The sequence below is a fragment of the Scyliorhinus torazame genome, chromosome 9, assembly GCF_047496885.1.
Source record: "Scyliorhinus torazame isolate Kashiwa2021f chromosome 9, sScyTor2.1, whole genome shotgun sequence".
In the NCBI taxonomy this organism is placed as follows: domain Eukaryota; kingdom Metazoa; phylum Chordata; class Chondrichthyes; order Carcharhiniformes; family Scyliorhinidae; genus Scyliorhinus; species Scyliorhinus torazame.
The window spans coordinates 101,140,905-101,166,045 of record NC_092715.1 but is presented as its reverse complement, the minus strand read 5'-3'; the positions used below and the strand labels follow the sequence as shown (position 1 = coordinate 101,166,045).

The window sequence follows — 25,141 nt, the reverse complement described above, 5'->3', positions numbered from 1 at the left end:
TGTCACGATTATCCAGAGGATTGGGATAAAGGAATTCCATTCGTACTGTTTGCAACTAGGGATGCACATAATGAATCAACCAAATTTAGTCCTTTTGAACTAATTTTTGGTCATGAGGTAAGAGGACCACTTAAATTGATTAAGGAAAAATTGGTGAGTGAGAAATCGGAAATTACATTATTGGATTACGTGTCAAATTTTAGGGAACGATTAAATAGAGCAGGTGAATTGGCGAGACAACATTTAAAAGTTACACAAAATGTGATGAAACGGGGAGTGGACAAGAAATCCAAAGTTCGTAGTTTTCCCTGTGGAGATAAAGTTTTAGTATTGTTACCAGTGGTAGGTGAACCTTTAAAAGCAAGGTTTTGTGGACCTTATCAGATTGAAAGGAAATTAAGTGAGGTGAATTATGTGGTAAAAACGCCGGATAGAAGGAAGACTCACTCAGTGTGCCATGTGAATATGCTTAAAAAGTACTTGGAAAGAGAAGGAGAGAAAAAGAAGGCGGTTTTAATGATTGTAACTCAAAGGGACGAACCAAATCCAGATGACTGTGAATTTGACAAACCTCAAATTAAATTGGAAAATGAGGATGTTCTTAAAAATTGGGATAAATTGTTGAGTTATCTTCCAGAGGAAAAATGGACTGACGTGAAAGAGTTATTGATATCACATGGGCATATTTGTGGAGATAATTTGGGAAGTACTAAAATGGCTCTACATGATGTAGATGTGGGAATTGCTGTTCCAATCAAACAACATCCATACAGACTTAACCCTTTAAAATTGGCACAGGTTAACAAAGAGATTGAGAGTATGCTTAAAAATGGCATAAATGAAGTGGGTTGCAGCCAATGGAGCTCACGCATAGTGATGGTGCCTAAACCAGACGGTACCCAGCCGTTGTGTGTGGACTATAGAAAGGTTAATGCAGTTACAAGAATGGACTCTTAACCTAGCCCACGTTTGGAGGATTGCATTGAGAAATTGGGACAATCAGCTTTTATTTCCAAACTGGATTTACTTAAAGGTTACTGGCAGGTACCTTTATCCGAAAGGGCGAGGGAGATTTCAGCTTTTGTGACTCCAGGTGGTATATACCAATCCAGAGTTATGCCATTTGGCATGAAAAACACCCCAGCCACATTTCAATGGTTAACTAACAAAGCTGTTTCAGGATTACCCAATTGTGCGGTGTACATCGACGATCTGGTAATTTTCAGCCAGACATGGAAAGAACATTTAAAACATCTGATGGAGTTATTTGATCGACTTCAGGAGGTGGATTTGGTGATAAACCGAGCCAAAAGTGAATTTGGAAAAGCCCAAGTCACTTTCCTTGGCCATACAATTGGACAGGGTGGAATGGTCCCACGGGATGTGAAACCAACAGTTATTGAGGAGTTTCCGATATCCTCAAGATGAAGGGAAATAATGCGAGTTCTTGGCATGAGTGTATTTGATCGAACATTTGTACAAATGTTTTGTAGCGTGATTGCTCCACTGATGGACTTGCTGAAGAAGCGTAACAAATTCCAGTGGACAGCGGAGTGTCAACAGGCATTTGACTGCCTGAAAGTTGTGATAACCAATGCTCCTGTGTTGGAGAAGTACAAGGGACTCTGTGATCAGATTGAACAAAAGTATCTGACTTTAAAAAAGAGAAATGCCAAGGCGTAGAGAAATGGATGGATTGTGCAGAGACCTTTTGTTCAAAGAGACTGTCAATCGAGAAGGATTTCAGTTGGAGGATTTTTTTTTTTTTTAAATGGACTATATTATTATACCTGTTTGCGTGTTGGTTTTTAAAAAAAAAGTATATTTACTGTGTGCATTTCTTAAAGGATAGTGAAAAGGTGAAAAATGAAACCATCTTGAAGTTGATGGTTTATTTTTTTTTCTTGGGGGTGGTGTCATGTGAGAGTACCTTTCAGAAATGGGTGTTTATAAATGGGTGTGTATATAAATATCTGTCGTGAGAGTACCTTTAAGAAATGGGTGTTTATTACTGCAGTGATGTCAGAGAGTGGGTGGAGCTGGGCTGTCTGTCAGCTTTTTACTTTTGTTTTAGGTTGTTTGCTACAGGGTGTGTTTTAGTTTCGTTTTCAGAGCTGGATAGTTGCAGTCACAGCCAGGAGGTGGATGAATCTCTCTCTGTAATCTAAAGACTGTAAATCGATCCTGGTGATTTAAAACCAATAACAGTAGTGACTTTAATCTGATGTGCTCTGGTAAAAGGTGTTTTAAGTCGTATGGATGTTAAAAAGAAAGCTTAAAGGATTACTTAGTGTTGTAGTCTTTGGGGGTTGTATTTGAATTAATATTTGCTAAGATGTTCACTATGTTTTAAAAAGGTTAACTTGAGTTCATAGAATAAACATTGTTTTGTTTTAAAAAATACATTTCCATTTCTGCTGTACCACACCTGTAGAGTGGGCTGTGTGCTCCCCAAACCACAATCTATTAAAAGTTGTGGGTCAGCTGAATTCCATGATACACTTTGGGGTTCTCTAAACCCTGGCCTATAACAGTGGGAATGGTATTAAGAGCGAGGATAGCAGGAAAATATCCTGAATTAAAACTACATGTCCAGGAGACTCAAATTAACACAGGGCAGATGTCTGTTGAGGTGGAGGAGAGTAATTATTCCTCCAAATTTGTAACAAAAAGTATTGGAACAACTACATGAAGGACACTGAAGTATATAGTTTGAATGAAGGAACTATCACAAAACTACTTTTGGTGGCCAGGAATTGATGCCCAAATAGAAGAAAAAGCAGGACTGTTCCAGTCAAGTGTGCAGATCAGGAAGGCACCATCATTGTCCTCATTGTATCCATGGGAGTGGCCTAAAATGCCAACATCTACACACTGACTTTGCTGGTCTATTCGAGTGGCACATGTTCATGGTTGTTGTAGGCAGACACTCAAAAGTGGCCTGAGGTGGTCTTAGTGAAGTCAACCACTGCAGAACAAACCACTGAGAAACTCCATGAGATCTTTACAAGATTCGGAAAACCCGAGCAGATCGTGAGTGACAATGGGCCACAGTTTACTGCGCAAGAGTTAGAAGACTACTTATAGATGCATGAACTTCAACATATAGAGTCCACAAACGGTTTTGCCGAAAAGGTTTGTCCAGTCCTTGAAACATGCTCTGAAACCTTCACAGGACCAAGGTTCACTCATTGCCACATGAACAAGTTTTTAGCAACATACTAACACGTGCAACTGCACAAAGTTTTTAAACTTAGAGTCCCCAATTCACTTTTCCCAATTAAGGGGCAATTTAGCATGGCCAATCGGCCTACCCTGCACATCTTTGGTTGTGGGGTTGAAACCCACGCAACCACGGGGAGAATGTGCAAACTCCATATGGACAGTGACCCAGGGCCGGGTTCGAACCTGGGACCTCAGTGCCGTGAGGCAGCAATGCTAACCACTGCGCCACCGTGCTGCCCGCAACTACACAAAGTTGATGAATAGGAAGCTCGGGTCTACCTTTGATTTACCCTTGCCAGAGGAGACATCTGACATAATAGAACAAAACCAAGTCATAGATCTTGAGACGAAAGAATAACTCAAGGAAACACTTGTTACAACAAGAAGAACAAGTGTTAGCGAGCAGCTACACCACTAGTGAGAAGTGGGTCCCTGCGATGCCATTGGCTCAGTCTCGGTCCAATATCCTACACAGTCCAAACGGCAGATGAGCTCATGTGGATCAATTATTGTTAAGCATGCTAGTATGCCAGTGCTATAACTACCTCGAGAGGTAACGGGCTCTGTTAAAGTTAACTCTTTTCTCTCAGATGCTGCCAGACCTGCTGAGATTTTCCAGCATTTTCTCTTTTGGTTGCACTTATATAGTGCCTTTCATGACCATAATGTATCTCAAAGCATTTTACAGCCAACTAAGTACTTCTGAAGTGTAATTACTGAGTAATACAGGAAATGCAGCTGCCAATTTTTGCACAGCAAGCTCCCAAGAACAGCAATGTGATAATAACCAGATAATCTGTTCTTCGGATGTTGATTGAGGAACACATATCTTTTTATTTCTTGAAGAGAAGATATATATAAAGAGTACCGCAGTACAAATTCTTAGAAACAGAACATCAGAGACATAAGGACCCATGGTGATGAATGCATTGCTGCAGCTATTCAAAATGGTGGTGGGCATAGGGAGAAATTCTATGGTTCCATGAGGGAGTTGGTGGGGGAGGGGGGGGGTGTTGCTGAGATCCTCAAGGATCACTCTCAGAAAGTAGTGGGCTCAGGTGTACAGGAAAGTCATCCTGACCTCTGCAACCTAGGGACTAACAGCAATGCCAGAAGAGGTCTAATGATCTCAGTTGGGTTGATAATGTCACTGAATGCATCTTCACACGACACCTCTCACCCAGCATAGCACCCAACCTTCACACTGCGAAATGCACCATATTCCCACCACCGGCAGCACTCACTCGCACTCAGGACTCAAGCCTAAAATGCTGATACTCCACCACAACCTCACATACCTGCAGACCCAGAGGCACTGACATTGCCACCCCATACCTGTGCAGTCTTTGTTTGCACAGGTCACCAGCTCCTCTGCCTTCCCTGTGAGGATGAAACAACACTTCGGAAAATGCCCAAACTCACCAAAACACCTCCAAAAACAGATACCTGTCAAGAGAAACAGTTTCAAAAATGTAACTTACCTGTCGGGAGTATATGGGAGATGTTTGTACCTGATTCCCTGCCAAGCCGCACACCCACATTAAAGGGGTGTGGGTATAAGGGAGACGTGTGTCCCATATCACTTCACCTCTCACTTGTGACTCCAAGTAGCTGGTTGCGCACACCAGTGTTCATGTCCTGAGATCTCAACTCATGCAAAACCAAGAGAGGGACTCATTGACGTCAGCTTGTGTGGTGTGGGACGTCACCCCTTCTAATGTGCACAAAGTCTGGGAATAGATGAAGAGGTAGATGATCCTGACAATTCACGAGAAATACCTTCTTCTGTAGATCGACGAGAAATTACAAAATTGCAATTCTCTGACTTGTTTTATGAGTTTTCAATTTGCTCCTTTTTGTCCTTCTTTCAAGGATCTGTAGGCTTGTCAGGTCTGCATTTGTTTCTTGGAGTTTTTTTCTGGGTGTTTTAGTCGCTGTCTGCTGCTGTGTGTCCGGGGTCTAGATGGGGTTCTTCAGGATTTGTCTATTTTCTTTAAGTAAGGTATTCAAGACTGCTGTTTGTTAAAACCATCATTATTCATGTACAGCTCTAGAGATGTTAGGATTGTCTGCATGAGGTTGGACTCCCCTTCCTTCCAGATCTTCGTTACTTAGTCATGTTTCAGTACATCATAGATACATCAGCATCAGGTGCTTCTGGTTAAATCTTTACATCTCATCCCAAGTCTTTATCCCAACTATATACATCCTCTAACACACAGTATCTATTAACTTTATGCCGACTTAATGTCGCCTGAAAATCTGGACATATAAGTCTGTACATAGCTCTCTATTCTTTCACCCAAGTCATTTACATATGTGGCAAAAAGCTGAAGCCTCAATACTAATCCCTGGTAAATATTACAGGCTGGATTCTCTGGTCTCCCAGCCCTATGTTTCTCGGTGGCGCCGTTTGTGGCGGCGGGCTTGTCTCCTCCCACCGGTTGTCAATTGGATTTCCCATTGAAGCCACCCCATGCCGCTGGGTAACCCGCAGAAAAGAGCTAATGTTTCGAGTCCGATGACTCTTTGTCAAAGCTGTCAAAGAGTCATCGGACTTGAAACATTAGCTCTTTTTTCTCCCTACAGATGCTGCCAGACCTGCTGAGATTTTCCAGCATTTTCTCTTTCGTTTCAGATTTCAGCATCCGCAATAATTTGCTTTTATCCACTAGTCTGACATAGTCATACTGAGAATCATACACTACGGAATCATACATTAGAGACAATGTCACCACTATCACCATCCCTGGGTATGTCCTGTCTCACAGACAGGAGTTGCCCTGGGAGTTCTCAACATCAACTCTGAACCATATGAACTCTCATGGCTTCAGATTAAACATGGACAAGGAAACCTCCTACTGATTACCACGTACCGTCCACCATCAGCTGCTGAATCGGTACTCCTCCATGTTGAACACCACTTGGAGGAAGCACTGAGTGCGGCAAGGATGCAGAATATGCTCAGGCTGGGGGACTTCAATGTCCATCACCAAGAGTGGCTCAGTAGTGACGAATGTGATATAAAATAGTTACTTTAGAGATATTAGTTACTGTAATGTAGAGATAGGCCAGTCTCATTCTGGTGAGTTCACAGACAAAGGATTTCAGACCGCATGGCAAAGCAAAGGAAGAGGTGTGTCCACCAAAGGAGGAGAAAAGGATGCTGGGTAATAGGGGCCAGAGGAAGGGATTGGAAGTGAGCCAATCAGAATGTATTACCAGGTCAGGAGGGGTATAGGATGACCTATGGGAATCGTGTATGTGAAACCTGATGCCATTTGAATGTATCAGTAGAGACTTCTTTGTTCTACAGACTCACTTGATTCCAGAGGTGTACGAAGCAAGATGTGCTTTGTGCCGCTGTGAACTGAGTAAAGCTTGCAAGCTAAATAAAATAACTAATGCTGTACCTGCAAATCCATCTCAACTTTTATTGAGGCCAGACTGACGGGTAAAGAAATTTGGGATTTGACAGTAGTACCACCACAGACCGAGCTGGCCGGGTTCTAAAGGGCATAGCTGCTAGACTGAGACTGCAGCAGGTGTTGAGGGAACCAACAAGAGGGAAAAACATACTTGACCTCCTCTTCACCAACCTGCCTGCTGCAGATGCATCTGTCCATGAAGTATAGGTAGAAGTGACCACCGCAGTCCTTGTGGAGACAAAGTCCCATCTTCACATTGATGATAACATCCATCGTGTTGTGTAGCACTACCACCCTGCTAAATGGATAGACTTCAAACAGATCCAGCTCAAGACATCTATGAGCTGCTGTGGGCCATCAGCAGCAGCAGAATTGTATTCCACCGCAATCTGCAACCTCATGGCCCAGCAAAACCCCCACTCTATCATTACTACCAAGCCAGGTGATCAACCCTGGTTCAATGAAGAGTGCAGAAGAGCATGCCGGAGCAACACCAGGCATACCGAAAAATGAGGTGTCAACCTGCTGAAGCTGCAACACAGGACTACCTGTGTGCCAAGCAGCATAAGCAGCAAGTAATAGACAGAGCTAAGTGATTCAACAATGAACCCATCAGATGTAAGCTCTGTAGTCCTGCCACATCCAGCCATGAATGGTGGTGGACAATTAAAAAAACTCACTGGAGGAAGAAGCTCCACAAATATCCCCACCCTCAATGATGGAGGAGCCCAGCACATCTGTGAAAAAGACAAGGCTGAAGCACTCGCAACAATCTTCAGCCAGAAGTGCCGAGTGGATGATCCATCTCGGTCTCCTCTGGAGGTTCCCAGCATCACAGGTGTCAGTCTTCAGCCATAACAATTCCCTCCCTGTGATATCAAGAAACTGCTGAAGGCACTGATACTGCAAAGGCTATGGGCCGTGACAACATTCCAGCAATAATACTGAAGACTTGTGCTCCAGATATTGTCACACCCCTAGCCAAGCTGTTCCAGTTCAGCTACAATACTGGCACCTACCCGCCAATGTGCAAAATTTCACAGCTGTGCATGTACACAGGAAGTAGGACAAAACCAAGAGTGCCAATTACCACCCTATCAGTTACCCTCCATCATCCCCAAAGTGATGGAAGGAGTCATCAACAGTGCTATCAAGCAGCACTTACTCAGCAATCACCTGGTCACGGACGCTCAGTTTGGGTTCCGCCAGGATCACTCAGCCCCTGCTCATTACAGCCTTGGTTCAAACATAGACAAAAGAGCTGAATGCCAGAGGTGAGGTGAGAGTCACTGCCCTTGACATCAAGACAGCATTTGACCGAGTATGGCATCAAGGAGCCCTAGCTAAACTGAAGTTAATGGGAATCAGGGGAAAACCCTCCACTGGTTGGAATCATTACTGGCACAAAGGATGTGACGGTTGAAGGTCAATCATCTCAGTTCCAGGCCATCACTGCAGGAGTTCCTCAGGATAGTGTCCTAGACTCAACCATCTTCAGCTGCTTCATTAATGACCTCCCTTCCATTATAAGGTCAGAAGTTGGAATGTTCACAGATGACTGCACAATGTTCAGCACCAGTCGCTGCTCCTCAGATAATGAAGCAGTCCATGTCCAAATGCAGCACGATATGGACAATATCCAAGCTTGGGCTGACAAGTGGCAAGTTACATTCGCGCCACACAAGTGCCAGGCAATGAACATTTCCTACAATGAGGATCTAATCATCGCCATTTGACATTCAATGTCATTATTATCACTGAATCTTCCACAATCAACATCCCAGGGGCTACCATTGATCAAAAACTGAACTGGACTAGCCACATTAACACTGTGGCTACCAGAGCAAGTCAAAGGCTAGGAATCCTACGGCGAGTAACTCACCTCCTGACCCCCCAAAGCCTATTGATCATCTACAAGGCACAAGTTAGGAGTGTAATGGGATACTTTCCACTTGTCTGGATGAGTGCAGCTCCAACAATACTCAAGAAGCTCGACACTATCCAGGATAAGGCAGCCCACTTGACTGGCTCCCCTTCCACAAACATTCAATCCCATCCCTACTGACAAACAGTGGCAGCCGTGTGTACCATCTACAAGATACATGCAGTAACTCACCAAGGTTCCCCAGAAAGCACCTTCCAAACCCACAACCACTACCATCTAGAAGGGCAAGAGCAGCAGATTCCTGGGAACCCCACCACCTGGAGGTTCCCCTCCAAGTCACTCACTACCCCAACTTGGAAATATATGACTGCTCCTTCACTGTCCCCGGGCAAAATCCTGGAACTTATCCCTAGCAGTACAGTGGGTGTACCTACACTTCAGGGACTGCAGTGGTTCAAGAACAGTAACAAGTCTTCCAACATCAGGTTAAAGTCCAACAGGTTTGTTTCAAATCACTAGCTTTCAAAACTCTGCTCCTTCCTCAGGTGAATGAAGAGGTAGGTTCCAGAAACGTATATATAAACAACGTCAAAGACTGTGTATATGTTTCTGGAACCTACTACTTTAACCTGATGTTGTAAGACTTCTTACTGTGCTCACCCCAGTCCAATGCCGGCATCTCCACATCGTGGTTCAAGAAGGCAGCTTACCACCACCTTCTGAAGTGCAACTAGGGATGACCTAACCAGTAATGCCCACATGCCATAAATACATTTTTGAAAAGCCCTTGGAAGGGATATGCTGGTGATGTCTGCAGAATTTCCCACTCTATCCCACAACTGCATCAGCCAGGTCACTGATACCTTATAAGCAAAGGCTTTCAACTATATTAACTTTGAGATAACTGAGGCCAGTTAAACACAGAAGACAGTCAACTTTATTTCCCTCATAGCATTTCCACAGACCTGAGGTTCATAAGCTGAATACATGGCAATCAAGTCACCAACAGAGAGCCATATGTATTTATAAGTTGGAAGGCATTCAACTCCCTTAATGTACAACTGGTACAGGATCACTGCAAGCGAATAATGTGTGTCAAGAATGCAGGGAGCTGCCATGACTCTTCCATATTCTACAGTCTCAGGCTCTGCAGATCTTTTCTCTACTGGACATCCTCAGTAATTCGTTCCTTTAGAACAAGGGATACCACTCAAGACCTGGCTGATGATTCCAATGAGAAATCATAGAAACATATATCGAAATTAGAAGCCGGAGTAGGCCATTTGGACTTTCAATTCTGCTCTGCCATTCATTATGATCATAGGATCATAGAATCAAAGAATCCCTACAGTGTACTGAGTTATGTTTACATTTGTATTTGTTGTTATAAAATCATAAATGCCTTAATAAAATGTTTTTAAAAAAAAAGAATCCCTACAGTGCAAACGAGGCCAATCAGCCCATCGAGTCTGTACCGACCCTCCGAAAGAGCACTCCACCAAGTCAACCCCTCATTCACTCCGCCCTACCCCATAACCTAAACTGCACATCCCTGGACACTAAAGGGCAATTTAGCATCTACCTAACCTGCACATCATTGGACTGGGGGAGGAAATCGAAGTGCCCCGAGGAAATCCATACAGACACGGGGAGAACGTGCAGACTCTGCACAGACAGTCATCCAAGGCCGGAATTGAACCTGTGTCCCTGGCGCTGTGAGGCAGCAGTGCAAATCACTGCTTGGACACTGATCATGGCTGATCATCAAATTCAATACCCTGAGCCCTCCTTTCTCCCACATCCTTTGATCCCTTTATCCCAAGAGCTACATTTAATTCCTTCTTGAAATCACACAGCATTTTGGCTTCAACTAGTGAATTCCAAAGTTTCATTCTTCTCTGGGTGAAGAAATCTCTCCACTCCTCTGTTGTGTTATGTAATTTGGAATAACACAAGCTGCCACTTGATGCAGTTTTGAGTAAAAGATGCTCCAGACTTTGAAGTGAGATCAATGTGTTTATTGAACTATTAGCACAGTTCTCAATTAGTTCGACTCTCTGCTAATCTAAATGTAATAACTCAGTCTAACTGAACCAGCCTTGTTCTAAACCACGTGCTGGGTGGTTGATGCTGAGGATATATCCTGTCTCACTCTGTAGATGTTGGTCTGTGGAAAGAGGTGGGGTGTGAGTGCCTCATCCCTTTTATAGTGAGATACCACCCCTGAGTGTCCTGACTGCTCATTGGTCGTGTCCTATTCTATGTGTTCATTAGCTGCATGTTTGCATAACATGACATCTCCCCTTTTTTTTATGTTTAGTTGGCGTATGTGAATGTATTTACATGTGAATGAGTCTGTCTAATGTGACTGACGGAGGACAACAGAACAGAGCAAACAAAACAAACGTTCATAAGTCCAGTCTCTGAGGCTTGCGTTTGATCCTGGTCGACCGCCGGAGAGGTGGCGGAGGGGTCGATGGCGCCTTGTCAGGCGGGATGGAAGCCTGACTGGTGGCCTCATGGTGCGAGGTATCAGGAGGTGGCAATTCAACATCTGGAAATGGAGCAGAACGTGGTTGCAAGCAGGCAACTTTGCGCAGTGCCTGTCGATTCCTTCGCATGATGGAGCCATCAGCCAAACGTACAACATAAGAGTGGGTGCGGCCTGTGGAACAACGACAGCCAGGGCAGACCACCCACCATCTGGTATCTTGATCCTGACAGTGTCTGCCGGGGATAGCACGGCCAGATCAGTGGCATGGGCATCATAGCCCTGCTTTTGACGGTCTCTGAGCTGCTGCATCTTCTGCAGCACCGGGAGGTGATCCAGGTTGGGCAGCTGTATGGCTGGAAGCGTCGTCCGCAGGTCCCTGTTCATCAGGAGTTGAGCCAGCGACATGCCAGTGGACAATGGAGTCGCCCTGTACGCGAGCGGTGCAAGGTGTATGTCGGAGCAGAGCTGTTTAACAATGTGCACCCCTTTCTCGACTTTTCCATTGTACTGCGGATAGTGCGGACTGGAGGTGACATGCTGGAAATTGTATGACCTGGCAAACGTGACCATTCTCGACTGTTAAAGCACGGGCCATTGTCGCTCATGATGGTGATTGGGATGCCATGCCTTGAGAATAGGCTTTGACGACGGTCCGAAAGGTGAGGTCTGGGAGCTTCAGCACCTCAGGGTAATTCGAGAAATAGTCGATGATCAATACGTAGTCCCGACCATTCGCATGAAAGAGGTTGATGCCAACCTTGGACCACGGTGAGGTGACTATGTCATGCTGTTGGAGGGTCTCCTTGCTCTGCGCTGGCTGGAACCGCTGACAGGTAGCACAGTTCAGGACCATGTTCGTGATGTCCTGGCTGATTCCGGGCCAGTAGACAGCTTGCCGGGCTCTGCGTCAGCACTTCTCAATGCCCAGGTAATCCTCATGAATCTGGCGCAGCACCAAGCTCTGGAGACTGAGCAGAATGACAATCCTGTCCAGCTTGAGGAGGATACCATCAATCACCGTCAGGTCATCCTTCACATTGTAAAATTGTGTGCATTGCCATTTCTGCCAGCCATTGGTGAGGTTTTGGATGACGCGCTGTAAGAGGGAGTCTTTGGCTGTCTCATCACGGATGAGAACTATCTTCTCATCTGTCACCGAGAGAGTGCTAGCACACAGCAGCACTTGCGATTCGATGTGCTGGATGATCTCCAGCGGCTCACTGGGCGAGGTGACAGAGCGGGACAATGCATCAGCGATCATGAGCTCCTTGCCAGGTGTGTACACCAAGTTGAAGTCATACCTCCTACGTTTACGCAGGATTCTCTGCAACCGAGGCGTCATGTCGTTCAGGTCCTTGTGGATGATGTGGACCAGAGGCCTATGATCCGTCTCGCCAGTGAATGTTAGACATAATCATGAAATTTGAGGATGCCGGTGAGAAGACCCAAGCACTCCTTTTCAATCTGTGCATGTCTGGTTTCAGTGGGCGTCATTGCCCTTGATGCGTAGGCTACCGGTGCCCAGGATGATGTGTAATCTCGTAGAAGCAACACCGCACCGATGCCACCCTGACTCTCTTCTGTGGATATCTTTGTCTCCCGGTCCGGGTCGAAGAATGCCAGCACTGGTGCAGTGGTGAGCTTGGCTTTCAGCTCCAGCCACTGTCTGGTGTGCCGCCTTCCACTCAAAGGCAGTTGACTTTTTCACCAGGTTGCGTACGACCGTGGTGTGCGTGGCCATGTTTGGAATGAACTTGCCCAGAAAACTGACCATACCCAAGAAGCGCAGCACCGCCTTTTTGTCCTCAGGGACCTTCATCGCCTCGATGGCCTTGATTTTGTCTGTGTCCGGGCTCGCACTGTGCTGTGAGATCTGGTCGCCTAGGAACTTGGGCGTCGATGTGCCAGAACAACATTTGGACCTGTTTAATTTTAGGCCGTTGGCATGTACACGGCGGAATACCTTCATGAGACCGGACACATGTTCTCCAGGGGTCATGGACCATATGATGATGTCGTCCACGTACACGCGAACCCCTTCAATGCTTCCATCATCTGCTCCATGATGCGATGGAATATCTCCCATGCCGAGATGATGCCAAATGGCATAAGATGTAGCAGTATCTGCCAAAAGGCGTGTTGAAGGTGCAGAGCCTTCTGCTGGACTCTTCCAGCTGGATTTGCCAAACTCCCTGTGATGCATCCAATTTGGTGAAGAAGCACTCGTGTGCCATCTCACTCGTGAGTTCCTCCCGCTTCGGGATGGGGTAGTGTTCCCGCATTATATTCTTATTGAGATCCTTGGGATCAATGCAGATGCGCAGGTCCCCCGAAGGCTTCTTTACGCACACCATCGAGCTGACCCAGTCAGTCGGTTCGGTGACCTTGGATACGATACCTTTTTGCTGAAGATCCTTGAGCTGGGCCTTCAGGCACTCCCTCAGTGAAGCAGGGACTCGTCATGGTGCGTGGACCACTGGCTTGGCATCAGTTCATAGCAGAATCTTGTATCGATACGGCAGCGTGCCCATCCCGTTGAACACATCTGGATACTGGACGAGGATGTCGTTGATGCCGGTCTGAAGATTCACATGGGAGGATGTTGTGGTGTAAACCCTCTGAATGAGGTTCAGCTTCTTGCAGGTGTGCGCCCCTAGTAGGGATGCCCTGTCCGGCTTATCAATTTCAAAGCGTAACCGTGCTTGTGTGTGTCGTTGGATACATGCAGATGGCAGGATCCCAGTGCCGTGATGGCATTCCCGATGTAATCCAGGAGCTTGCAGGCAGCTGGAAGGACCGTGGGGAGTTTCTTAATGCGTATGAAGTCTGCCTGTGAGAGGAGGTTGGGAGAGGCACCTGTGTCCAGCTTGAACTGGATGGGGCAGGGGTTGACCTTCATCACTGCTCGCCATTCGTCCTCGGAGTCCACAGCTAGGATTGATTGGACTTGCGATGTGTCTGGTGTGGCATATTCACACGTTGTAATAATGCCCACACGGTAGGTGTTGTCCAGGCATTCATCATCTGGATCCGTTGCACTGCTGGGATCAGAATCCTGTAGGTGTTGTTGGACACTCCGGATGCGCCGTCGTCGGAATTTGGACCACTGGCTCCTGACTGGTGGTGCAGATCTGCACAGGGCTGCATAGTGGCCTGGCTTCCCGCAGTTTAAACAGTGTCTGCCTCTTGCAGGGCAGTGTTTCTTTAAATGGGCGGTGCCACAGTTCGAACATGTCATGACGTCAGCGCCCTGACGCTCCGTGCGTCGTTGCACATGCGCAGTGCCGTTCTCAAACGTCTGCACCCGCGCAGTGCGGGTTTCGGCCGCTTCGTTATCCCGTTCGCATCGTGCATGCGTCGGGCCCTGGGAATAGCGCGCAAAATGGCTGCTTTTGTCAATGTTGAGGCGCTGCATCCGTGAGATTCCCTGCACACTCTCTGCCTCGTGGGAGGCTAGTTTATCATTTTCTGCCGTTTTGTACTGGGCATAGCGATTTTTAGCGTGCTCATGCATATTTCAATCGTCACTGGCAGGGTCATATACTTGATCTTCAGTAACTACTCTCTCAGAGGATCAGAGTGAACTCCAAAAACGATTTGGTGTCTGATCATGGAGCCAATGATATCACCAAAGTTGCAGGATTGCGCTAGCAGTCTAAGGTTAGTTAAATATGAGTTGAAGGATTCGTCTTTACCTTGCAATTGCTGCTTGAATATGTAGCGCTCGAAGATTTTGTTGGTGTCCACTTCACAGTGGCTGTTAAACTTGTCCAGGATTATCTGAAACTTTGTCTTGTCCTGGTCTTCGGCGAAGTGAAAGGAGTTGAATATTTCCAAGGCGTGATCCACCCACTGTGGTGAGGAAAAGAGCTATCTTCTGTGCATCAGACACACCATTGAGGTCTGATGCTTCGACGTAAAGCTGAAATTTCTGCTTGAATGCCCACCAATTGGCACTGAGATTGCCGGAGGTCCTGAGCTGGTGAGGAGCCTGAATCTTTTCCATTGTGCCGGTATACATTCGCTGGTCGTCACGGATCTTGCTGAGTTGACCTAATTAGATTGAACAGACTCCTGGTATCATGTTGTGTTATGTAATTTGGAATAACACAAGCTGCCACTTGATGCAGAGTAAAAGAAGCTCCAGACTTTGAAGTGAGTTCAATGTGTTTTATTGAACTATTAGCACAGTTCTCACTGAGTTCGATTCTCTGCTAATCTAAATGTAGTAACTCAGTCTAACTGAACCAGCCTTGCTCTAAGCCATGTGCTGGGGTGTGATGCTGAGGATACACCCTGTCTCGCTCTGTAGATGTTGGTCTGTGGAAAGAGGCGGGGTGTGAGTGCCTCATCCCTTTTATAGTGAGATACCACCCCTGAGTGTCCTGACTGCTCATTGGTCGTGTCCTATTCTATGTGTTCATTAGCTGCATGTTTGCTTATCATGACATCCTCAGTCCTAAAAGATTTACCCCTTATTCTCAAACTATGACTTCTGGACCAACCCCCACCATCAGGCACATTCTTTCTGAATCTACCCTGTCTAATCCTGATAGAACTTTACATATTTCAATGAGATCCCCTCTCACTCTTCTGAACTCCAATGAATATAATCCTAACTTACTTAATCTCTCCTCATATGACAGTCCTGCTATCCCAGGAATCAGCTTGGTAAAACTTGGCTGCACTCCCTCTTTAGCAAGAACATTCTTCCTCAGATAAAGATACAGCGTGGGCTAGATTCACCGCACCCCGACGGCGAAATCGCGTTCAGCGACGGGGCAGAGAATCCGTTTTGCTGCACGAAATCAGGAGCGGCGCCGGTTCCTCGATTCTCCGCCCCCCAAAAATCGGCGTACTCCCTAGTATCCACCGCCTCAGCCCATTGCCTGAGACCAGCCCCACGATGCTCCGTCCCCGACCGGCCGAATTCCCGACGGCGTGGACCTCTCGTGATCCTTGCGTGGCGGCTGCGGATTCAGTCCGGGGCCGCCACAGTTGGGGGAGGGCCGATCGGCGGGCAGTGGGGGCTTCATTTGGGACTGGGGGCAATGTGTGCGGGTTGTCCAAGGTGCGCGAGTGGTCGATGCGCGGCACTATTTTGCCGGTCGAGGTCTGCCATGGAGCACGGCGTGGCCCCTGGAGTCCGCCGCCGTGCGCTTGCGTGGCTTCTGACCCGGAAATGCAGGGGGCCGTATCGGCAGCTAGAGTTGCGAGCTCTACGACAGCTGCCTGCTAGTCCCCAGCAAAACGGGGAATCTGTGGCCTTTTGACACCAGTTTTCCTGGCGTTAAAGACCAAGTCTTCCCGATGTCGTGGGGGCTTAATCCCCAAAACGGAAAATCCAGCCCCATATTCCAGGTGTGACCTTACCAATGCCCTGTACAATTGCAGTAAAATATCCCTATTCCGATCCTCATATCTTCTCGCTATGAAGGCCAGCATACCATTTGCCTCTTTACTGCCTGCTGCACCTGCACGCTTACTTTCAGTGACTGATGCACAAGGACACCAAGGTCACACTGAGTATCCACCTCTCTCAATTTACACCCATTCAAGTAATAATCTGCCTTCCTATTTTTGCGACCAAAGTGGATAACCTCACATTTATCCACATTATACTGCATCTGCCATGCATGTACCCACTCATTCAACATGTCCAAATCCCACTGAAGCATCTCTGCATCCTCCTCACAGTCACTCTTCCATCCAGCTTTGTATCATCTTCAAATTTGGAGATAATACATAATAACCTTTATTAGTGTCATACGTTGGTTTACATTAACACTGCAATGAAGTTACTGTGAAAATCCCCTCAGTTACCACACTACGGCGCCTGTTCGGGTACACGGAGGGAGAATTCGGAATGTCCAATTCACCTAACAAGCATGTCTTTTGGGATTTACGGGAGGAAACCGGAGCACCCAGAGGAAACCCACATAGAAGCGGAGAGAACGTGCAGACTCCGCACAGACAGTGACCCAAGCCGGAAATCGAATCCGGGTCCTTGGCGTTGTGAAGCAACAGTGCTAACCGCTGTGCTACCGTGCCGCCCAGTGTTTTATTTTCCTGGTCCAAATCATTTATATATAAGGTGAACATTAGGGGTCCTAGCACAGATCCCTGTGGTACCGCACTAGTCACTGCCTGCCATTCGGAAAAAGACACATTTATTCCAACTCTTTGCTTTCTGTCTGCTAACCTGTTTTCTATCCAACTCAAGACACTACTTGCAAATCCATGCGCTTTAACTTGATATAGTAATCTGCTGTGTGAGACCTTGTCTAAGGCCTTCTGAAAGTCTTAATGGACCACAGCCACTGGTTCTCCCTGGTCAACTCTACTAGGTACAACAGGAGCCATCTCACTGCCAGGGCCATTGCTTGTTCAAAATCTGGGTCCCCGCCTTGACAGATCTGGAGGCATATTTCGATATGTCCCTACTGGTTTGTAGTGGTCTGCTATGCCTTGTACAACATGGTTCTGCAGAAAGGACAGCAAAGGTCAGTCATGTGCTGTTGCATGCTCAGAGTGCTCCGGCATCCTCAGGCTGCACCCTCATCTCTCTTGTTAGGACTGTCAATGAAAGAGAAGAGTCTTCTGAAACTTATTCTTTCACAGGATGTGGACATTGCTGGCTAGGCTAGCATTTATTGTCCATCTCTAATTGCCCTTGTGATAAGCTGCCTTCTTGGACCACAGCAGTCCATGTGTTGTAGGTACACCCACAGTGCTCTTATGGAGGAACTTCCAGGAATTTTATCCAATGATAGTAAAGGAACAGTAATATATTTCCAAGTCAAGATATTGTGTGGCCTGGAGGGGAGGTAGTAGGTGGTGGTTTTCCCATACATCAGCTGCCCTTACCCTTCCAGCTGGTAGAGGTCATGGTTTGGAACGGGCTGCTGAGGGAGTCCTTGGTGATTTGCTGCAGTGCATTTTGTAAATGGTACACACGGCTGTTGCCACGCTGCATCGACAGTGAGGGGAAAGAATGCTGAAGGTGGTGGATGGGGTGCAAATCAAGTGAACTACTTTGTCCTGCATGGTGACGGTCTTGCTGAGTGCTGTTTGAATGAATGTAGATGGGGTGCCAATCAAGCAGGCTGCTTTGTCCTGGATGGTGTTAAGCTTCTTGAGTATTGTTGGAGCTGCACTCATTCAGGAAAGTGTAATCCATTATACTCCTGACTTGAGCCTTGTCGGTGGCGAACAGGCTTTGGGGAGTCAGGAGTTGAGTTACCTGCTGCAAAATTCCCAGCCCCTGAGGAAACCGGAGTACCCAGAGGAAACCCACGCAGACACGGGGAGAACATGCAGACTCAACACAGACAGTGACTCAAGCCAGGAATCAAACCTGGGACCTTGGAACTGTGAAGTAACTGTGCTAACCACTGTGCTACGGTGCTGCCCTAATATAAAATGCCTTTTTCAACTAGCCCCCCTCCCTGACTCTAGAACCATAGAATAGAACCGTAGAATTCCTACAGTGTAGAAAGAGGCCATTCGACCAATCGCATCTACACTGACCCTCTGAGCACCCTACCTAAGCTCAATCCTCCGCGCCATCCCCATTGTTTCTGATATTTGATTTCAGTAACATCCCCACAATTGATGTTAGGCTGACCAATCTGTGGTCATCAGGGGCGAAATTCTCCCGAAACGGCGCGATGTCCGCCGACTGGTGCCCAAAACGGCGCCAATCAGATGGTCCGGAATGCTCCGCATCTTTGGGGGCCGAGCCCCAACATTGAGGGGCTAGGCCGACGCCGGAGGAATTTCCGCCCCGCCAGCTGGCGGAAACGGTCTTTGTTGCCCCGCCAGCTGGCGCGGAAATTACATCTCGGGGCGGCGCATGCGCGGGAGCGTCAGCAGCCGCTGACAGTTTCCCACGCATGCGCAGTGGAGGGAGTCTCTTCCGCCTCCGCCATGGTGGAGACCGTGGCGGAGGCGGAAGGGGCAGAGTGCCCCCACGGCACAGGCCTGCCCGCGGATCGGTGGGTCCCGATCGTGGGCCAGGCCACCGTGGGGGCACCCCCCGGGGCCAGATCGCCCCGCGCCGCCCCCAGGACCCCAGAGCCCGCCCACGCCGCCTTGTCCCGCCGTTCAAAAGGTGGTTTAATCCACGCCGGCGGGACAGGCAATTTATCGGCGGGACTTCGGCCCTTTCGGGCCGGAGAATCGAGCAGGGGGGCCCGCCAACCGGCGTGGCCCAATTCCCGCCCCCGCCGAATATCCGGTGCCGGAGACTTCGGCAACCGGTGGGGGCGGGATTCACGGCAGCCCCCGGCGATTCTCCAACCCGGCGGGGGATCGGAGAATGACGCCCCACCAGGTTTCTTCCTTCCATCTTATTTTGAATCCAAAGGCACAATTGAGAAAACTCAGAAGAGATTGCAGTATAAAAAAAAGATATGAATAAAATGTAATTTTGATGCTTGCATCTAACATTATACTTTCATTCATATTATTAATCTTTACCTGCCTAGATTGGAGCACTTCAAAACCACTACCTACTCAGACACAAAATTCATCCAAGAAGGTCTCGAAGGAGTGCTGATCACTTTACAAAAAGATTATTTGAAGATGAACGGGTATGATTAATTTCCAAAAATATTAAATAAAACATGATAGATGGTAATTTTTTTAACCTTCAAATGAAGTTAAAATGATTAATTCTAAGTTTACAGGATAAAATCTGTGTTTGATTTAATATCTCCTATTTTGTCATTTTTCACATCATAAATATAGTCAAACTAGTCTTTATCTTCACTTCCCCAAAGGGTCCACATAGATTTTAGCCTTCACTTCATGGGCGGGAATGTGATGGGGCAGTTTATTGACTTTTATAGAGCATGTCTGATTTTCATGCCATTGAAGCAATGGAATCAACCACTCTGTTAATCCAAGAGAGTGCACCCCAACCAGTGACCATGTTTTGTTTAGCTCATCAACAAGGAAAAGTTTAAATGCATGGTAGGGAAGGGGTTGAATTGCTGAGAAAATGTTTGGTCAATGTGTTTCTGTCATTAGCTGTGTGTAAATAACAATGAACAAGGATTTTTATCCCATTTTTTAGACAAAAGACTAAACAACATTTCATTACATGATCGTATCCTGTAGTTCATGTAAATGATATAACGAACATCAAGCTTCAATTTAGTCACTCCCATGTTAATTTTTACATGTTACTTAACTATAAGGTGTCCTGGGCAGAACAACAGTATGAAAAGCAAAGAAGTAAACGTTCTCCAGCAAGAGATTGCAAAGACTGCATGGCAGAGAAAATGTTTATCGATCCTATGTGGAATCAACAATGGTATCTGGTAAGCATTTTGACTAGCATCAGTAAAACAGTGTGAATTTACAGCCAATGGTAGCTAATGGATTAAAATTCCATTCGTATCACTTCTGGCATATGCCTGGAGTGGACTTTGGAAATTGTACCATCCCAACCAATGACCTTTCCATCTATTGACTTCAATGGACATGGGTGGGAATGATACCAATAGCGTCCACTTGCCAACCAATCAGCAATCTCTTCTCATGAAGTATAAACTGATGTTCCCTTTACATTTGGTATTCTTGTGAATTGGCCTGATAAGTGCAAGACAAAGAACTTTGACAACACGTGCCTTTTTTCAGTAGTACTCAAGTTCTGTACTACCAAATGACAATCTCTATTTCAGAGGAACCAGTGTGCTATTGAACAATGATACCTTCCATATTGGACATTATACTCATCATATTTTCTCTGAAACATAAACAGCATTGTGAACATATGAGCAAAGGGCTTGTGATTTTCAAATATGTGCTGATGGATTAGGATTAGGATTTTGTTTATTGTCACATGTACCGAGGTACAATGAAAAGTATTTTTCTGTGAGCAGGTCAACAGATCATTAAGTACATTGAAAGAAAAGAAAAGAAAATACATAATAGACCAACACAAGGTACACAATGTAACTACATAACACCGGCATCAGGTGAAGCATACAGGGGTGTAGTGTTAATCAGGTCAGTGCATAAGAGGGTCGTTTAGGAGTCCGGACTGCGCAGAAGAAGCTGTTTTTGAGTCTGTTTGTGCATGTTCTCAGACTTCTGTATCTCCTGCCCGATGGAAGACGTTGGAAGAGTGAGTAAGCCGGGTGGGAGGGGTCTTTGATTATGCTGCCCGCTTTCCCCAGGCAGCGAGAGGTGTAGATGGAGTCAATGGATGGGAGGCAGGTCCGTGTGATGGACTGGGCTGTGTGCACGACTCTCTGAAGTTTCTTGCGATCTTGGGCCGAGCAGTTGCCATACCAGGCTGTGATGCAGCCAGATAGGATGCTTTCTTTGGTGTATCTGCAAATGTTGGTCAGAGTTAATGTGGACATGCCAAATTTTCTTAGTTTCCTGAAGAAGTATAGGTGCTGTTGTGCTTTCTTGATGGTAGTGTTGACGTGGGTGGACCAGAACAGACTTTTGGAGATGTGTACCCCTAGGTACCCCTAGGAATTTGAAGCTGCTAAGCATCTCCACCTCGGCCCCATTAATGCTGATAGGGATGTGTACAGTACTTTGCTTCCTGAAGTCAATGACCAGCTCTTTAGTTTTGCTGGCATTGAAGGATAGATTGTTGTTGCTGCACCACTCCACTAGGTTTTCTATCTATCTCCTGTATTCTGACTCGTCGTTATTCGAGATCCGGCCCACTATGGTTGTATCGTCAGCAAACTTGTAGATGGAGTTGAAACCAAATTTTTGCCATGCAGTTGTGTGTGTACAGGGAGTAGAGTAGGGAGCTAAGTACGCAGCCTTGCGGTGCCCCGGTATTGAGGACGATTGTGGAGGAGGTGTTGTTTATTCTTACTGATTGTGGTCTGTGGGTCAGAAAGTCGAGGATCACATTGCAGAGTGAGGAGGCAAGTCCTAGGTTTTGGAGCTTTGATATGAGCTTGGCTGGGATTATGGTATTGAAGACGGAGCTGTAGTCAATAAATAGGAGTTTTTGTTGCCAAGATGCTCTCAGGATGAGTGTAGGGCCAGGGAGCTGGCATCTGCTGTGGAACAGTTGTGGTGGTATGCGAATTGCAGTGGGACTAAGGCGTTCTGGGAGTATGGAGGTGTTGCACTTCATAACCAACCTCTCAAAGCACATCATTACAACTGATGTCAGGGCCACCGAATGGTAATCTTCTTGAAGCAGGTGGGGACCTCGGAGCAGAATAGAGACAGGTTAAAGATGTCCATGAACACATCTGCCAGCTGGTCCACACAGGCTCTGCGTGCATGACCAGGGATCCCGTCTGGAACCATCGCCTTCCGAGGGTTCACTTTCAGGAAGGCCGATCTGACTTCGGAAGCTGTGACGGTGACTATGGGTGTGTTATGGCTGCTGGGACACTCGACAGCGGATTGTTGGTTACCTGCTCGAACCAAGCATAGAATGCATTGAGTTCATCGGGGAGGGGTGCGCTGCTGCCAGAGATACTGCTCGGCTTCGCTTTGTAGCCCGTTATGTTGTTTAGGCCTTGCCACAACCGCTGTAATGCTAGTCTGTGACTCTAGCTTGGTCTGATATTCTCTCTTGGCATCTCAGAGGCTTTGTGGAGGTCGTACCTGGATGGCTGGTGAGTTACCTTGTCACTACTGTATATTTGGAGAATTTACTGTCGTATGCTATTTCACCAAGATACTTCAAACCTCACCCATCAAGCAACTCGAGTGGACCAATGTGATTTTTCAATTTTCAAACAGTTATGTTTTTTTCTGATTTTAATTGCTACTCTTGTGCCCATATGAAGGCTGTTTGATAGCGCTGTGTGTCACTTCTGGAAACTGTGTTGAGGCTCCAACTCATGGGTGGGATTCTCCGTTGTGAATTGCCTCACTACCGCTGCTAGAGAGGACGGAGAATCCTGCCGGCATGAAGGAAGGCGAATCAAAGTCATTATGTGGTGTGAGTGAACCATTGAGCAGAAAGAAATTTTTTTTTTTCAATTGTGGAGGCAGTTGCAAATGAACTTTTGGCTTTGTTTCCATACTTCAGGATGTTTCACTTCACAATGATAAATTTTTCATGAAATTAGGGTTTCAGTCAAATACCAATAACATATGATGGCCTGAAAGAATGGAGACATAAAGATAACTGATTTCTTATTGAGTGTAAATCTATGATATACTCCAATGGAAAAGAAAAGGATCACATATTTCAATGAATTGTTGCTGTAGATCCTTCTGACGGCAGAGCAGAGGATGAGTCATGCCTGCTGGAGACGGGGGTATATTTGTGTAAGATACGATTCACAGAGCTCTCACCAACCTCCCACAGCTTTCCATTATTTAGCTAATAATTAATTGCTTGCTGCTCAAAGCTCTTAGTTTCAAAGAAAAACTCATCTTTTAGAGTTGGCACTTGTTATTTAAAAAAATTATCTTCAAACTCTTTGATTTTATATACACTTTCTTCTAAAGCAAGATACAAGGACTTCATCATCCCTCCCAAAACTGGACCTTCATGTTATCCCAGTGTGGAAAAAGGGAATTACAGGCAAAGGAATTGTGCTTACTGTGCTTGATGATGGATTGGAATGGAATCACACGGATATTCAAGCAAATTATGTAAGTAACATTTACATGTCTCCAAGATTAATCATAATTCTCCTGAAACTGAAATATGGATTCAATACAATTTTATATAACTGCACATATGTATGGGTGATGAAAGATGACAAGGCTTAAGAGTTTATTTCTACACTATAGTTTGCAAAATTTCACGTTCATATTTTCTCTGGCACAATAATGAGAATAGATTTCACTTCATTCATTTTGGAAGTTAAACCAATGACCTAGGTGCTGATTCAAGTGTTTGGTTTATTATTGCAAATGCATTTTAAAGATGGTTTATAATAATAATAGCTTATTGTCACAAGTAGGCTCCAATGAAAAGCCCCTAGTCGCCACATTCCGGCGCCTGTTCGGGGAGGCTGGAACAGGAATTGAACCCGCGCTGCTGGCCTTGTTCTGCATTACAAGTCAGCTGTCTTAGCCCACTGTGCTAAACCAGCCCCTTAATAAATATGGTCGTACATAGGCAATAGTAAACAGAAATCTTGATTGTGTTGAGTAGATAAGTAAGGTAGTTGTGGTTGTTGGATGTCAATCGTCTCAGTCCCAGGCCATCTTGACAGGACGCCTTCAGGGTAGAGTCCTAGACCCAATCGTCACCTTCGGCTACTTCAGCAGCAACCTTTCTTTCATCATAAGGTCAGAAATGGGAATATTCACTGATGATTGCAGAATGATCAGCACCATCCATTTTCAACTCCTCCGATACTGAAGCAGTCCCTGTCAATATGCAGCAAGACCTGGACAAATTCAGACTTGGGCTGGCAAATGGCAAGTAACATTTATGCCACAGAATTTCCAGGCAATTGTCATCTCCAGCAAGAGAGGATCTAGCCATCTCCCCTTGACATTAAATGGCATTACCATTGCTGAATGCCTCACTATCAACATCCTGGGGGTTACCATTGACTAGAAATTGAATTTGGCCAGCCATACAAATACTGTAGCTCCAAAAGCAGGTCAGACTCTGGGAATCCTGCAGCAAATAACACATCTTCTGACTCCCCAGTGCCTGCCCACCATCTACAAGATACAAATCAGGAGTGTGATGGGAATACTCTTCATTTGCCTGGATGAGTGAAGATCTAACAGCATTCAAGAATTTTGGCATGATCCAAGACAAAGTAGCCTATTTGATTGGTACCACATCTAACACCTTCAACATTCACTCTCTCTACTAGCAACACAGTGTCAGCAGTGTATAGCAAGATGCAACTCACCAAGGTTTCGTTGATAGCACCTTCCAAATCTGCAATCTCTACCAATTTGAAGGACAAGGCAAGCACCTGCAAATTCCCCTCCAAGTTACACACCATCCTGAGTTGAAACTATATCACTGTTCCTTCTTGTCACAAGCTTAAAATCATGGAACTTCCTCCCTGACAACACTATGGGTGTTCCTACCCCACAGAGACTTCAGCAGTTCAATAATGCAGCTCACCACCACCTTCTCAAGGGCAATTAAGAATGGATAGTAAATGCAGGCCTAGCCAGTGATGC

At 46.1% G+C, this 25,141-nt stretch overlaps 1 protein-coding gene across 1 annotated transcript in view; it reads left to right on the top strand.

Moving 5' to 3' along the window:
- pcsk1 (proprotein convertase subtilisin/kexin type 1) overlaps positions 1 to 25,141 on the top strand; it is a 137,835-nt gene that overhangs the window by 26,659 nt on the left and 86,035 nt on the right. Inside the window, exons 2-4 of the mRNA XM_072516324.1 lie at positions 19,522 to 19,626; positions 20,236 to 20,358; positions 23,489 to 23,635. Of these exons, the coding sequence (XP_072372425.1) occupies positions 19,522 to 19,626; positions 20,236 to 20,358; positions 23,489 to 23,635 (375 nt within the window). The remainder of the gene's footprint in view (positions 1 to 19,521; positions 19,627 to 20,235; positions 20,359 to 23,488; positions 23,636 to 25,141) is intronic.